The 14,737-nt window shown below is 36.6% G+C and overlaps 1 protein-coding gene across 1 annotated transcript in view; it reads right to left on the bottom strand.

The window, feature by feature from the left end:
• DDX1 (DEAD-box helicase 1) overlaps positions 1-14,737 on the bottom strand; it is a 38,201-nt gene that overhangs the window by 660 nt on the left and 22,804 nt on the right. The window contains exons 15-25 of the mRNA XM_003272762.4: positions 13,471-13,569; positions 12,133-12,222; positions 10,029-10,217; positions 9,314-9,365; positions 6,828-6,974; positions 3,288-3,379; positions 1,926-1,998; positions 1,733-1,805; positions 1,607-1,649; positions 751-846; positions 338-458 (exon numbers count right to left, since the gene is read on the bottom strand). Of these exons, the coding sequence (XP_003272810.1) occupies positions 338-458; positions 751-846; positions 1,607-1,649; positions 1,733-1,805; positions 1,926-1,998; positions 3,288-3,379; positions 6,828-6,974; positions 9,314-9,365; positions 10,029-10,217; positions 12,133-12,222; positions 13,471-13,569 (1,075 nt within the window). The remainder of the gene's footprint in view (positions 1-337; positions 459-750; positions 847-1,606; positions 1,650-1,732; positions 1,806-1,925; positions 1,999-3,287; positions 3,380-6,827; positions 6,975-9,313; positions 9,366-10,028; positions 10,218-12,132; positions 12,223-13,470; positions 13,570-14,737) is intronic.

The following is a 14,737-nucleotide window of genomic DNA, read 5'->3' as shown; positions in this document are numbered from 1 at the left end:
ACCTGAATTAAGTCAAAGGCTTCTGATTCCTTGTTCAAAATCACCTATTATGCTCTTGTTTCCTAATAATTCCAAAAAATGTTCAACTACTCTTATGATATTAATACTTCAAGAGAAAAAGCTAAGCTGAAGTCTTTCATTCACATAAAGATGACACAATTTAAAAATGCTACAAGGCAGGTATGGACAAAGTACTATGAGGGTAATAAGGAGGGAATGATTAACATGCTAAAAATATACTCCTAACCTAATGAAATAAACTACTGCCTTCCCAAACTGAAGTTCAAAACAGTTACATTTACATTTAAAATTGTATTTAAAATAATTCAAAGCTTACCACCAGCAGCCCTTTTTTGACCGTAGGTAACTTTCCCATCAAATTCATCCACTGGTACCTTTATATCTGGCTCAACCTGAGAAATGGTACAGTTCAGGTGTTCTTCTATCTCAGATAGTAACTAAGTAAGGGAGAGAAAATTTCCAAATAAAAATTTCATTTAGAAAGAGTTGTATTTTATCATCATTAAATAAAGCTGGAAAGGCCAAAATGCTTGGTATAAATGGAAGTCAGATTTCTGAAGAGAGAAATTCACAACTTACAATTAACAAAGTGCAGATAACATTATAACCAACTACGACTTTCCCTTATAAGTGACAAACAGATAAAAGCCAAGATATAATTTTTGAAGATAAATGCTTTCTATTTTACCATTTTAATACATTATTGGTGAGCCTAACTCGAAGTCTTACCTGCATCTCGTTGTACCATATGGTACAGCCTCCATCTTCCTTGAGTCTTGTGTTATAACACCCTTTTCCACGGCTGCTACATACGTGGTACCAAACCTAAATTTAAAAAGGAAAAAATATTAACATGCACGGAGATAGAGACATGCTAAATATCTTATTCTAAATTTGTTTTTAAGTGTTTTCTGTCCTCAAGGCACTAGAAAGATAGATTATAGGTATGATATATCATCCAATTACTACTACTATTCAGTAGCTCATTGAATAAATAGGTCTTCTGAAAAAGTTCTTTTTGAGAATAATCCAAGTTTTCCTAAAATGGGTGTCAGATATCAAAAGGAATTCTCAGATAAAAGTAGGATGAAAAAGTAAATATTGATGCATACTATGTCAATATTAACATAAAAAATAAAGTTCAAAAGAAAAATAAGTTCAAATCTTTTATATAAGAGAATAATAAAGGAAATAACTTGCACAACTACTGAATTTTGGCAATGAGTATATGGGAGCTCTTTATGAATACAACTTTTCTATAAATTTGTAATTGTATCAAAATAAATCTCCCCTCACCATGAAAAGTCTTCCATGGCACCATGCCAGAAAACGTTTAAATATTTTTTGGTGGAAATGAGTATAATAAAGCTAGTAGGAAAAATTATATTTTGCATTTTTCCTTTCTAAATTTCATCCTATTATTTGTCCATTCAATGAATATAGGAAAAAAGATGCCATTAAAAAGTTCATTTGTATTCCATATGCAGCTGAATTAAATTTAAATGGGAAACTCGAACTGCTTTTATTTCCAACATCTAAAATCACAACACACACAATGAATATAATAGAGCCCTACAAAGATTACCTTTTCTTTTTCTGTTGCCACCAGGGAAATTGCCAGACCCATCCTGAAAGATGTTAAAAGCCTTCTATTAGACTTTATTCCTAAAGCATACAAGCTTAAAAATGGGGGAAAAAATTATAGAAGTACCTTTCAGCTCTTCCTACTCTGCCAATTCGATGTACGTAGTTTTGCTTTTCATCAGGCAGAGTGACATTTATAACTGTAAATAAAAACCATTATTAACAATTGCCAGTAGTTTCTAAATGATTCAAACATATTAGAAGGCTTTACTTTAGATTCCATAACAATCACACTGCAGGCATAAAAAGTTGCTTTTTACCATAAGGAACACCATGGATATCAATTCCTCTAGCAGCTACATCTGTGCAAATCAAGAATCTTACGTCTCCTTTCTAAAGAGAACAGAGAAGAAAGAAAGGAGTTTGTTAGCACATATACTAAACCATAAAAACAAATGCTATCCTTCCACTAAATGAGACCTCTAAAAACTCAAGTGTTACCATCAGATTAGAGGTCCACATACTCCTAATTTACTGCACCAAGTCTTGAAGTTTTATGTCATGATCTGCTGAAACATGACATTTAAGGTGATTAAATCAGAGAATGGGTTCATTTTTGCTTTTCTTTTTCTACTCAAAGATATCAAACTATTGCTAAAACTTGGTTTAATCTTTATAAATATCATTAGAAATTGAAAAGAAAGATAAAACAGAATACAATGTATAGACATAAGCATTATCTTTACTTTTAAATTCAAATAAACCCAGAATACTAGATATTTTACCTGGAGGCTACACTTTTTGTAACAGACAAAATTCTCAAGGGGAGGAAAATGAGGGTAGGCCCCTGGTGCTCACCCAGAAATACAAATTAGCCTTTCAATGTCATTTGTCCCTCAAGGCACAGCAAAATTAGAGATCTGGGGGAGGGAAGAAGGGTATACTGACTTATGGTCCAGAAAAATGCCTACGGTCGAGAAGGGTAGTGCACATTCAAATGCCGCCATGCGATGTGTTTTCACATCTGCATCGATTATGCCCAGCATGGAAACATAAGCCAAAGTTCTTCAACCCAATACTTCCCATCTTTTTTCTTAGAAAATGATACTTATACTATACACTGGGGTCTACTAAATTAATGAGACTGCTCGCAGGTAGAGAGGTTACTGATCTTTAGTTCTAAATGGCTCAAGCCCCACCCACCTACACCAAGAGCTATATGACCCGTTCATGTGCTGCAAGCATATAAGTGGAAAGGTCTGCCCCAAACAGTATCAAAATACCTTTAATTCTACACAGCCATATTCTGATACCTGTCTTAATTAATCTACAAATTAAGTTCCTTACAGCTATTGCTGGAGGCTATTTTTAAGGCATATAGACATGGCTTAACTATCCAATAATACTTCTCCTAAAAATATCTACCTGAAATAATTTAACTAAAATTTCTGAAATTGAAAATTCTTGTTATATTAGTGTTGTGCTGATAGAGAATGTATAATTTACCATTTGAGTGTCAACAATGACTAATTCCTGTCATGATGATGACACATTAGTTAGGGTAGAAACATTTTGAAATTTCTAGGACAATAACTGCTTTAATAATATTAACTGGAACTGTTTAAAACTAGATATAACGCCCCTCTTAAGTATTAAGGAAACAATCAACTATATATCAGTACCTTAAATCTTTCCAAGTTTTGCTTTCTCTCATGAGGCTTTCTGTCACCATGAAGACAAACACATGAGAACTGGTGGCCTTTTTTATCAGGTCCTAGTGAAAAGCACATTAAGCATTTAACCTTGGAAATCTTCGGCCTAAGACTATGTAAAAAAGCCAATAAAATTCAGACTACAATAGTGCCACACAATTCCATAAAATTCTATGCCCCGACTTGCTATAAACCATGGTTAACACAATTTATGTCACAAATGAAGTACCATTAAAATGAACTCTATGGAGCATTAAAGTTGTCCCACTTTTAAGGGCATCTTAAGTTACCCTTCCCAATGTGTAGGCGGAGTGGATCAAGCAGTGTGCCAACTAAAATGCCTATGTGTACACCAGGAACCTCACTGTCCTCCATAAAGCTAAGACTCAAAAAGGCAAAAGAGATCATTCTTGGAGGAACCAAAATTAAGCATCATCAAGTTAATGTGCTTTCTAAAAGGCCATGCCCATAAGCCTGCTCTCTTCTCAAGGTATTTTAAGCAACATAGTTATCTAGTTTCACGGCCACAGAAGATTCAAAGCAGCGAACTGTAAAGATGGAGAGGTGCTATTTTAGAGGCAGGTGCAGTGGCAGCCAACCCCCCAAAAGAAAACTCTTCAAGTAGACACAGTAACAAAAAGAGTAACCACTGGGAGGTAACAAAATAACAATTATGCCATTTAACTATTCTCCAAGGTAAATTAAGTCCAGTAAGTACACTTGCAAATTCAAGGAAACAATACATTTTGAAAGATATCTATTCAAAATGAATAACACAAAAATTAATTATGCAGAGGTAAAATAACAGCTAACCAGAACTTCTAGAGGCATACAGCTGAGATTTTATTGCATCCTGAATTCAAGTGGTTTAGGGAAGTATCAAATACACACTATAACTCTCTGGTTAGGCTATGTGTGGAGGGGACAGGGATCCTTTGAACCCTTCTTTTAAACCCCTGTAATCTGGTATATATATTGTTTGAGTGTTAGCAATGGTGTAGTAAACTTGTTTTCTAGGCAGAAGTAACATCTACATCCAGAATATTTAGGGAAAGAGGATCAAAGTAACTAAAGGGATATTACTACTTAATCAACAGTACTCCTTACTACATAATCAACTCCTCCATTCAAAACATAGGAAGAAAATAAGTACTACAAAACAGTCACTGTAACAACCAAGCAAGTCTGTTTGCCAGGACTTGAAAAAAAAAAAAAAATGTTACTTAAGTGCTCACTATAATGAACGGTGTAATGTATTCTTTATATGACTATTAGTTCAAATATTCTATATCCTTCTTGAGTTTTCTATTTCCTTGATGTACATCAGTTATAACAAGATGTGTCTTTCCTCAGTACAATAACGGGATTTGTATGTTACCTTGTATATCTGCCAATTTTTACTTTTTATGTTTTTCCAACATTTATATTTTCAAACATGTAGCAACACTGAAATAATTTTAACGATGAACAGTTGTATAGCCACCACCTAGATTCAACAATTAACATTTTATTATACTTGCTTTAACCACATATCTACCTACACCTGTATCCATCCATCAACTCATCTTTATATTTTTGTACATTTCAATGTAAATCGCAGACATCAGTACAGAGTTCAGCATGCATATAATTAACTAGAATTCAGTATTTGTTTAGTTTTTTCTTTTGAGGTAAAAGTTGTATTCAAGAAAATCTACAAATCTTAAGTAGATTTGCTGAGGAAGTCCCGTCAGGATACAGAACATCATTATCACACCAAAAAATACCCTCATATCCTTTCCCAGCCTATCCCCACTGCCACCCTTGTGGGGACTACTACTGTTTTGACATTTTTTCCATCATAGATTAGTTCTGACTTTTAAAAAATGTCATATAAATAGATTCATACAGTGTATATTCTCGTGTAAGAATTCTTTCACTTGGCATAAGGTTTCTGAGATTCATCCATCGTTGCTGTGTTTACTCAGCAAGGAAAAGTCTGTTCCTTTTCACTGCTGAGTAGTATTCCACTGTATTTCACACTTTATTTTATCCATTCTCTTACTGATGGACACTTGGTGTGTTTTCAGTTTTAGAATATTATAAATAAAGCTGCTATGGCCATTCTAGTATCTTTTTGTCAATATGTGTTTTCATTATCCTGGGTAAACATCTAGGAGTTTAATTGCTAGGCCATAAGACAGCATTTTTAGTTTTATAAAAGACTGCAAGACCCTTTGCTAAAGTGCTCATACCATTTTATATTCTCACCAACTGTATGCAGTTGCTCCATAGCCAAAATTCGGTGTTGTATTTTAGTTTAGCATGTACAATGGTATTATACTGTCATTTTATTTTGCATTTCCATAACAACTGATTGAGAATTTTTCCACGTTGGTTTATGATATAATTTGGCTGGGTCTCCACCCAAATCTCCTCTTGAATTGTAGTTCCCATAATCCCCACATGTGGGAGGGACCTGGTAGGAGATAATGGAATCGTGAGGGTGGTTATCCTCATGCTGTTCTCGTGATAGTGATGGAGTTCTCATGAGATCTGATGATTTTATAAGGGGCTTTTCCTACTTTGCTCAGCACTTCTCCTTCCTGCTGCCATGTGAAGAAGGACATGTTTGCTTCCGCAGCTCTGCAGAACTGTGAGTCAATTAAACCTCTTTCCTTTATAAATTACCCAGTCTCAAGCAGTTCTTCATAGCAGTGTAAGAACAGACTAATACAGTTTACATTCTCGAAGTTATAAGAAGCATAAAATCTGAACCCTTACACTTTCATTGTAGCTTGGATATTTTATTACATAGTGACTCTTTATTTCTAGTAATATTTGTCTTAAAGTATACTGCCACTCTTATTAATATAGCTAGACTGGCTTTCTTTTGGTTAATATTTTAGCTGACAAGTGCATAATATTTTTTCATTCCTTTTCCTTTCCATCTTTCCATGTCCTCAGATTTTGGGTATGCTCCATGTAAACAGCATATTGCTAGATTTCATCCAGTCCAACAATCCATGCTTTATAACATGGACCTTGTCCACTGATATTTACAATGTTTACTCACACATTCAGATTTTTCCAACGCTGATCTTATTCCATAATTTCTAACCATAATTTTTCTCATTTTATTCCCCTTCCTTTCTTGCTCTTGTTTAGGTTTTTTTTCCTCATTCCCCTTTCCCCATCTACTGGTTTAAAAGACATACATTCTATTATTTCAGTGATCACATTTTAAATTTTAAGACTAATAAATTACTTTATCCTTCTTCCATATGACATAAAACCCTTAGAATGCTGTGATTCAGGTTTACTGTAATGAAAATGTACCTATGTGGAAAATTCTCTCTTGTTTTTCCCAGGGCTTATCATATGGAAAAGTATTGAATAAGCGTAGATACTTAAAACATGCCATCAACTGCTTTAAATTCTGTGCATATATTCTAGATTACATCAACTTGAGATTAATAATCTATTACAAGAGGAAATAAACACAATTTATTTCAAGTGAGAAAAAATTACCTCCTCCTTGTTGTATAAAGTACTGCTCCAAGTTATCACAGTCAATTTTGGTTCTACAGAAGATAATTGCTTGATCCATCTTATGTTCCTTGATTGCCCGGACAGCATACTCCCCTTTCAGGATTTTAATAGCTTCAGACCACATCTCTTGAATATTATAACAACAAAAACCAACAGAATTTCAAACTGAATTTGTCATGAATACACATAATTATAGTCACAGACTGACTGCTTAATTTTCCTAAAAAAGAATACCTGTTTTAATGAAAGTATTATATATAGATAAGGACAAGAAGTAAACATAGAGTAAAACAGTGAGTTAATCCATTCATTCATTTATCTTTGTTTCTGTTAATATTTTTTATGCTACTTTATGGGGTATACAAACACCCATAACCATACCCCTTATGAGGGAACACACACATACACACGTACAAATTAACAGAAATACATACAGCAAAACTGTTCTTATCCCTCATGAAGAACAAATCATATTCTGCCTTGCATGAACTTCCCTAAACGCTCAATAAATGGTTTATACAATTATTTTAACTCCTTTTAAAAATAATTAATGTACTTTCTGAATCAATCTAAATACCGGAAAGTTCATACTTCACTCTACGCAGTAAAAACCTTAACACAAAAATCTAGTAATTTCTTAGTCACCATCCTCCAACTCTCTATTTCTCAGTGTGAAGCTGTGCTATAATTGTTACTCCTCAACCACTGAATGTAAGACTTTAATTCTGTGACCCAACATATTTCTACGGTCTCTCTGATCATCCCTAACTGTAGTCTAAACTAAGCAAAACGTTTGCAAGAAAAACATAGAAGCAATAAAAACTGGCATTTTATAAAATGCATTCTCAAACAGTGGGATGACAGATTTTCAAAGTGTCTCTGCTCTTCTCCAACAATAAGGATAACTAAGTATGTGTCTTGTTAATTTAGAGCTACATATAAAACTGAGTTCAAATCTTTAATCAAGATTTCAGATAATTCACTATTTTGATATAGTTGAAAACCTGCCCGTGAATTCAACCATGAAGCAAGCAGAGACCGACCTTCACCAATGAATGATCCACCTGAAACATCTGATGTCAGACATGCAGCCCAATGGGTTTAAGATCCATTCTTCTAGGTTTTCTAAGCACCACCCTTGTATCATGATGTACCTTCCTATATTTTCAAAACACTATTTAACCTGAAACAAAGAGTCTCAGCTCTGCATAGAAGAATCTTCATTGAGGTGGAATTTAATGTTAGGCTTTTAAAAAATTGATAAATATTTAATGGTATAGATTTTCAGTTTAAGAAGATGAAAAAGTTCTGGAGATGGATAGTGGTGATGACTGTACAACAATATGAATGTACTTAATGCCAATGAACTGTACACTAATAGTTAAAATGCTAAGCTTTATGTTATGTATATTCTACCACACACAAAAAAGTCAACAAACAACTATTTCAAAATCATTTTAGTATCTTTTGCAAAGCTATAGCTAAAGAAACTTTTCTTTCTTATGCAATATTCCTGACATGAGAAACTTACATGATATTTCTTATGGAATTCAAGGTCAATATAAAATAACCTCTCTAGAGAAATTTGCTGTTTTCCTATGATCAATGAGAATTAGATAATCAAAAATATTTGTGGCTGGGTGCAGTGACTCATGCCTGTAATCCTAGCACTTTGTGAGGCCAAGGCGGGTTGATCATTTGAGGTCAGGAGTTCAAGACCAGCCTGGCCAACAATGTTGAAACCTCATCTCTACTAAAAATACAAAAATTAGCCGGGTGGTAGCGGCACGTGCCTGTAATCCCAGCTACTCGGGAGGCTGAGGCAGGAGAACTGCTTGAGCCTGGGAGGCAGAGGTTGTGGTGAGCCGAAATCGCACCAGTGCACTCTAGTCTGGGTGAAAGAGTGAGACCCTGTCTCAAAAAAAAAATTGTGATTTAGATGCCAGGAGACTAACATCTAAATTCAATGATTAAGGCCAGCCATGGTGGCTCACGCCTGTAATCCCAGCACATTCGGAGGTCGAGGTGGAAGGATCACCTGAGGTCAGGAGTTCAAGACCAGCCTGGCCAACATGGTGAAACCCCATCTCTACTAAAAATACAAAAAAATTGGCCAGGTGTGGTGGCGGGTGATCCCAGCTACTTGGGAGGCTGAGGCAAGAGAACTGCTTGAACCCGGGTGGCGGAGGTTGCCTTGACTGAGATCATGCCATTGCACTCCAGCCTGGGTGACAAGAGAGACTCTGTCTCAAAAAATTAAAAAATTAAAAATAAATTCAATGATTCATATTCCTCTAAGTTGACTAATATCAGCTTTTTCCCCATTTCTTTTTTATTATTTTTGTTGCCTTTATTTCCAAATTTCCTGTTGTAATTTTGCAGGTCACCTCACATCCTTCATGAGAATAGGTAAGGTATAATTTCATTTTCAAAATCTTTGAACACGTTTGACTCTTTTAACTCACCTGGACTATTAGCACCAGGTCTTGTGTTATCTTTTGCATGTACATCATCAGTCTATCAAAAGCAAGGAATAAAAACAGGATAAAGGAGTGGTTAAATAATGACTCAGAATAGATGTCATTTTTTAAAAGGGAGAATTATATTTGTCTTTAGACTGCATTTCAGATATATGTCTTTATAATATAATCTGTAGGTAAAATCACTCTTTAGATTCAGAAAAACCTTTCATTAACTACAGATCTAAGACCACTTTTAAAGGTAATAATAATAATGAAAATGTGGTTTCTAAAATATTGTATATTTATAATAAACATAATCTTACTAATAAAGGCAAATCTAATCACAGTGAAGAAAGTGACAAGATGACCCCATGAAATTGATTTTTAGAACAAAGTACATCAAGAGGACAGAGATGAGGGCTCCTACTAAAATACTACTAAAAATGGAAATCATTGTGTCTGAAATTAGCTATATGTTATTTACTTATAAAAACTGTATCAAGGAAGCTGATCACAAAAGTAATATTATGAAGAGAGAAAAATAAAAGATGGAGTCCATCACTTATTCAGTGCTTTTTAAAGGTCTAAGGGTCTACGATGTATTGGACTTTTCTCTGATACAATAACTGATTGCCTTAAGCATCACTAAATGCCCAAGGCTGACCTAGTTTATAAATTGCTGTATTTTACATAAATGTTAGTATTATAAACCACTTACTCTAATGTGGTTTTTTCCAAGCCTTTCCCAGAGTCTGTCAGTTTTGGGATTTACTGGGACAACAACATGGTGTACAGTATCTGGAACAGAATCTTCTCCTTTTAAGTCAACCCACGTAGGAAAATGCATTATCTTCTCAGACAGTTTCTTCACATCGAAAGAATGCAAAGTGGCAGAGCAAACAATCACCTAAGAAGAAGAAACTCCAAATTGAGATGAACTTTTATAATAATAATTATTAAATCACACAAGCACTGATATGAAACACAAAGTGTGCTAGCCTGGACTCCAAAGACAAGTTCAACACCGTACTCTATGTAGCGACAACTAGAGGTATGACTTTGGGCAGGTTAACCTCTCTGAGGTTCAGTCCCCTCACTGTCACATAGAAATCATGCCATCTCTTCCTCAAGTTCCTATAAAAACTAAGTAAAATGAGACATTTTTGTAAGCCAACAATCCTATATTACTATCTGTCCCCTTCTCTCAAAAGCTTGTCCTTCTTAAACGTTTCCTAAGAAAGAAGGATATAACTACAGAGAAGACGACAATTTTTCAATAGCTGAAGTGATTTTTCCTTCAAACAGGAAGCAGTACTAATAATCTGGAATACAAACCCTAAATGTTCTATAGGACAAAGTAACTAAGAATTTTTACTTATAGTTTTCTGCAACACCCAAGTAATTTCCTCAAATTTCCTTCTATTTCTAAAAGCAGCTTTTAAGACTGTTACCTTTGAGTATACTATTTCGTCCAGTAACAAAAAGAAAACATTTTACATAGTAATAAACTTAATGAGAGGGGACCAAACAAAAACCCTTTGACCCTGCTCATAAGCATTAATGATGGCAGCGACAGGCCGTCAAGAGTGGCTGCTGCCATCATGCTGGCTGCAGTGGGGAGACATGAGCAGCGGCAGCAAGAGCGGCTGCAGGAGCTGCAGTGGTGGTGGTGGGTTGCCTGTGCCCCGCATCCCCAAGGCAGCTGACTGGGCCACCCCAACCTTCACGAAGCTGGGCAGGACCCACTCCCAGGCCCAGTCTCCACCACTCTGGACCCCGGCCCTGTGTTGCTGCTCTTGCCTGCCACCGCTGCAGGAAGGGCACACAGAGGAGGCAGACAGTCCCCAGAGTCCACCCCTGGGAGGACCCTGGAGCCCACTGCCCTGGGAGTCACCTCAATGGGGCTGGGCCGAGTCGCCTGCCAGAGGGGGAGCAGCGAGGTTGGGCACAGAGGGGCAGACAGAGAGGAGCCCTGAGATGGAGCTGGGCCCAGGGTGCTGGTGGGAGCCAGGAGCAGGCAGGAACCCCACCATCCCAGGCATGGCTGCAGCTGCCCGAGTTATGTCTGCACTCGGGGGCCCCTAAAAGGCCCTCCCTTGCCCCCACAGGTTCAGAGATATCTGCTTCCACTGCGTGGCCTCTCCCTGCTGTCACCACCCACTCTGATCACAGAACAAAGTTAAGGCCGAGCTTGGGCGCTGTCACAACCCAGCTGGGTGTGCACACTTGAGGTAGCACTGATACACCAACTCCCTGCCGCTTTGGCCCCCTCCAGCCTTTGGGCGCCAGCGAACACGGAAGGAAGGCCAAGGCAGGGTGAGGATGGCCCAGTGCTGGCCTGCAGGTGTCCCTTGGCATGAACAGCCTGGGCACCATGAACAGCGGCAGGAGGCAGACAGGCTCCTGGGCTTAGAAGGGGGCTAGTCCCCGGTGAAGCCACACCTTCAACTGGGGAAGACCTGAAGCCTGGGGGCCAGGCCACCAGCCCCACAGAGAGCCAGTGCCCATGCCAGTGCCTGGAGCTACCCGCCCTGCTGCAGCCAGTGTGCCTGGCTGTGTGCAGTGGCCAGACCCCACATTCGCTCATACACCCCTCGCCACTCCGCGTCTGGCTCACCCTTGGAGGGCATGGGGTCCAGGCTGGTAGTGAGAGCTGAGCACAGCCTGCCAGGCCAAGTGGGCGGAACTGAGCAAAACCCGGGCAAGGGCACCACTGGCTGCAGAGGTTTCCAGCCAGAAAAGCAACACCCTCTAGGATCCTGTAACATTAATACATAACAATTGTTTACATGTATTTTAAGATGCACTGATAAATTTTATACCTGAAGTCTTTTTCCATCAGAGGTAACCTGAGGAATCTGATTGTGCATCCTATTTATAAAATCAGAATAACCTTGAGAAAGAAGCCCATCCTGCATGAGAAGCAAAGAATAAATTAAGTTTTTAATCAGTATAGAAAAAAACGCAAGTTTTAATCAGTATCAAAAATCTTTTTTCTAAATCAAACAAAATATAAGGAAACTAATTCATACATATACATAGTCCTATATTTTCAAAATTATTTTGTTGGATAAAGATAAATTATAAATTCAATTTTAAGTTCCTTGTGACTCAAATATGAAAAAGTGACAATAAACAATCCAAAACCATAATCTAATAATCTAGAATGAAAATTCCAATCAACGGCTTCTAACATATATCCCTCAATAGACTTTTCATATAAAAAATTAAAAACCCTCAGTGCTGAGGAACTAGGTAACCCAACCTGAAAATGATTTGGAAGTATGTCTAAGAGCCTCAAACACATTTATGTCCTTCCAGATGGTCTACATTTTGTATCTCTGACACAAGGAACAAATTTATAGTATGTAGAAAATGTATGTACAAACAAAGCTGGTGATTTGGAGCAAAAATCAAACATACCTACATACCTAGTAATAAGAGTATTAAATATACCATGAAGTAGCCATGATAGACCACTAGAGAGCATTTATAAATTATTTACAATTACAGGAAATACTTATGATATTACATTTTTAAAATTTTTCCCAGATTCATTAAGAAAATGTGGCACATATACACCATGGAATACTATGCAGCCATAAAAAATGATGAGTTCATGTCCTTTGTAGGGACATGGATGAAACTGGAAATCATCATTCTCAATAAACTATCACAAGGACAAAAGACCAAACACCGCATGTTCTCACTCATAGGTGGGAATTGAACAATGAGAACACCTGGACACAGGAAGGGGAACATCACACTCCAGGGACTGTTGTGGGGTGGGGGAAGGGGGAAGGGATAGCATTAGCAGATATACCTAATGCTAAATGAGGAGTTAATGGGTGCAGCACACCAACATGGCACATGTATACATATGTAACAAGCCTGCACATTGTGCACATGTACCCTAAAACTTAAAGCATAATGATAATAAAATTAAATTAAAAATTTTTTCCCAGATTCCTCATATCTTGATTTCAACTACATAAAATAATATATAAATAAAGAGTATATGAAAATATACCAAACTGATAACAATGATTATCTCTAGGTAGTAGGATCATGACTGAATTATATTTCTTCTTCATTTTATATATTTTATCTCAAAAAATATAAGTAAACTTTTAAAAAAGCGTGATTATATTTCAACATACAGCTTCATCCAGGACCAGGAATCTAACTTGAGATAAGTTCAGTTTTCCAGTTGACACCAAGTCATCTAGTCTTCCTGGAGTACCTACAACTATATCGACCTGAAAAACAGAAAACCAACCACTTAATGAAAACTAAAGAAACAGTATAATTACCTTAAAATAGCAACCAATAACTGTCTTTTTAATAAAAACATGCATATTGAAGTAGTCAGTCAACTCTAAATTTATAAAAAAAAAAAAAGAGTTACAGATAATGCCATATGTTAAACTGATATTTGGTTTGAAATTAACGTGAAGATTTTGGTATTTTGACCAAAATTGATTTTGACATCCTTAACTGATATACATTCTAATGTATAAAATTTATATTTTCCAAGCAAACATCAGATGAATTTACTGGAACTCAATGGAACCTAGAGCTCAAGTCCCAGTTCCACCACTACTCTGCTCTGTGACCTTAATTTATTTAATCTCCTCTAATACCAATTTTCCCATTTCTGAATTGGGGGAATACCTTCTCCTTTTCAAGATGGTTGTGATAATTAAGAGACAAGATGCGTAAGGCACTAAATGCAGAGTGTCCCAGGTGCTCAATAAATTTGGTTATAGTTAATAGCAATGGTGATCAGACTGTCCAAGAAAACACTAATAGTTACTATTTGTCAAGTGCTTATAATGAACAGGCACTCTGCGAAATGTTTTACAAGTACGTTTTATTTCATGTTACCACTAAGGTAAATACTACTATAATTATCCCTATTCAATGAGAAAATGGAAGTTTAGAATACTAAATAAAATTTTCAAACATACATAGAAGAGAACAGTGAGCCTCGGTGCCAGTACAAACAGTTAACATTTTGCATTCTCCCACACACATCTTGTAGTCAAGTCCATAGGTATGGTGATTAGACACATAGGTTTCAGAGTAAAATTCTACCTATGAGTTGTACGATCTTAGGTAAGTTACTTAATATTTGATATAAGCCCTCTTCCTAATCTGTAAAAATGGGGAAGAGTACCATCTCAGAGGATTATTGTAAGTACTGAGTAAGAACATGTTATGTTTTTAGTATAGTGCCTGACCAATTTCTAGAAAGCAGTCAATAAAGATGAGGTATTTTTAAAGTGTGTATATGGGCCGGCATGGTGGCTCACACCTGTAATCCTAGCACTTTGGGAGGCCAACGCAGGCAGATTGCCTGAGCTCAGGAGTTCCAGACCAGCCTGAGCAAAATGGTGAAACCTCGTCTCTACTAAAATAAAAAAA

Source organism: Nomascus leucogenys, chromosome 19 (assembly GCF_006542625.1).
Source record: "Nomascus leucogenys isolate Asia chromosome 19, Asia_NLE_v1, whole genome shotgun sequence".
Lineage (NCBI taxonomy): Eukaryota > Metazoa > Chordata > Mammalia > Primates > Hylobatidae > Nomascus > Nomascus leucogenys.
This window is presented reverse-complemented; position numbering and strand designations above follow the sequence as displayed.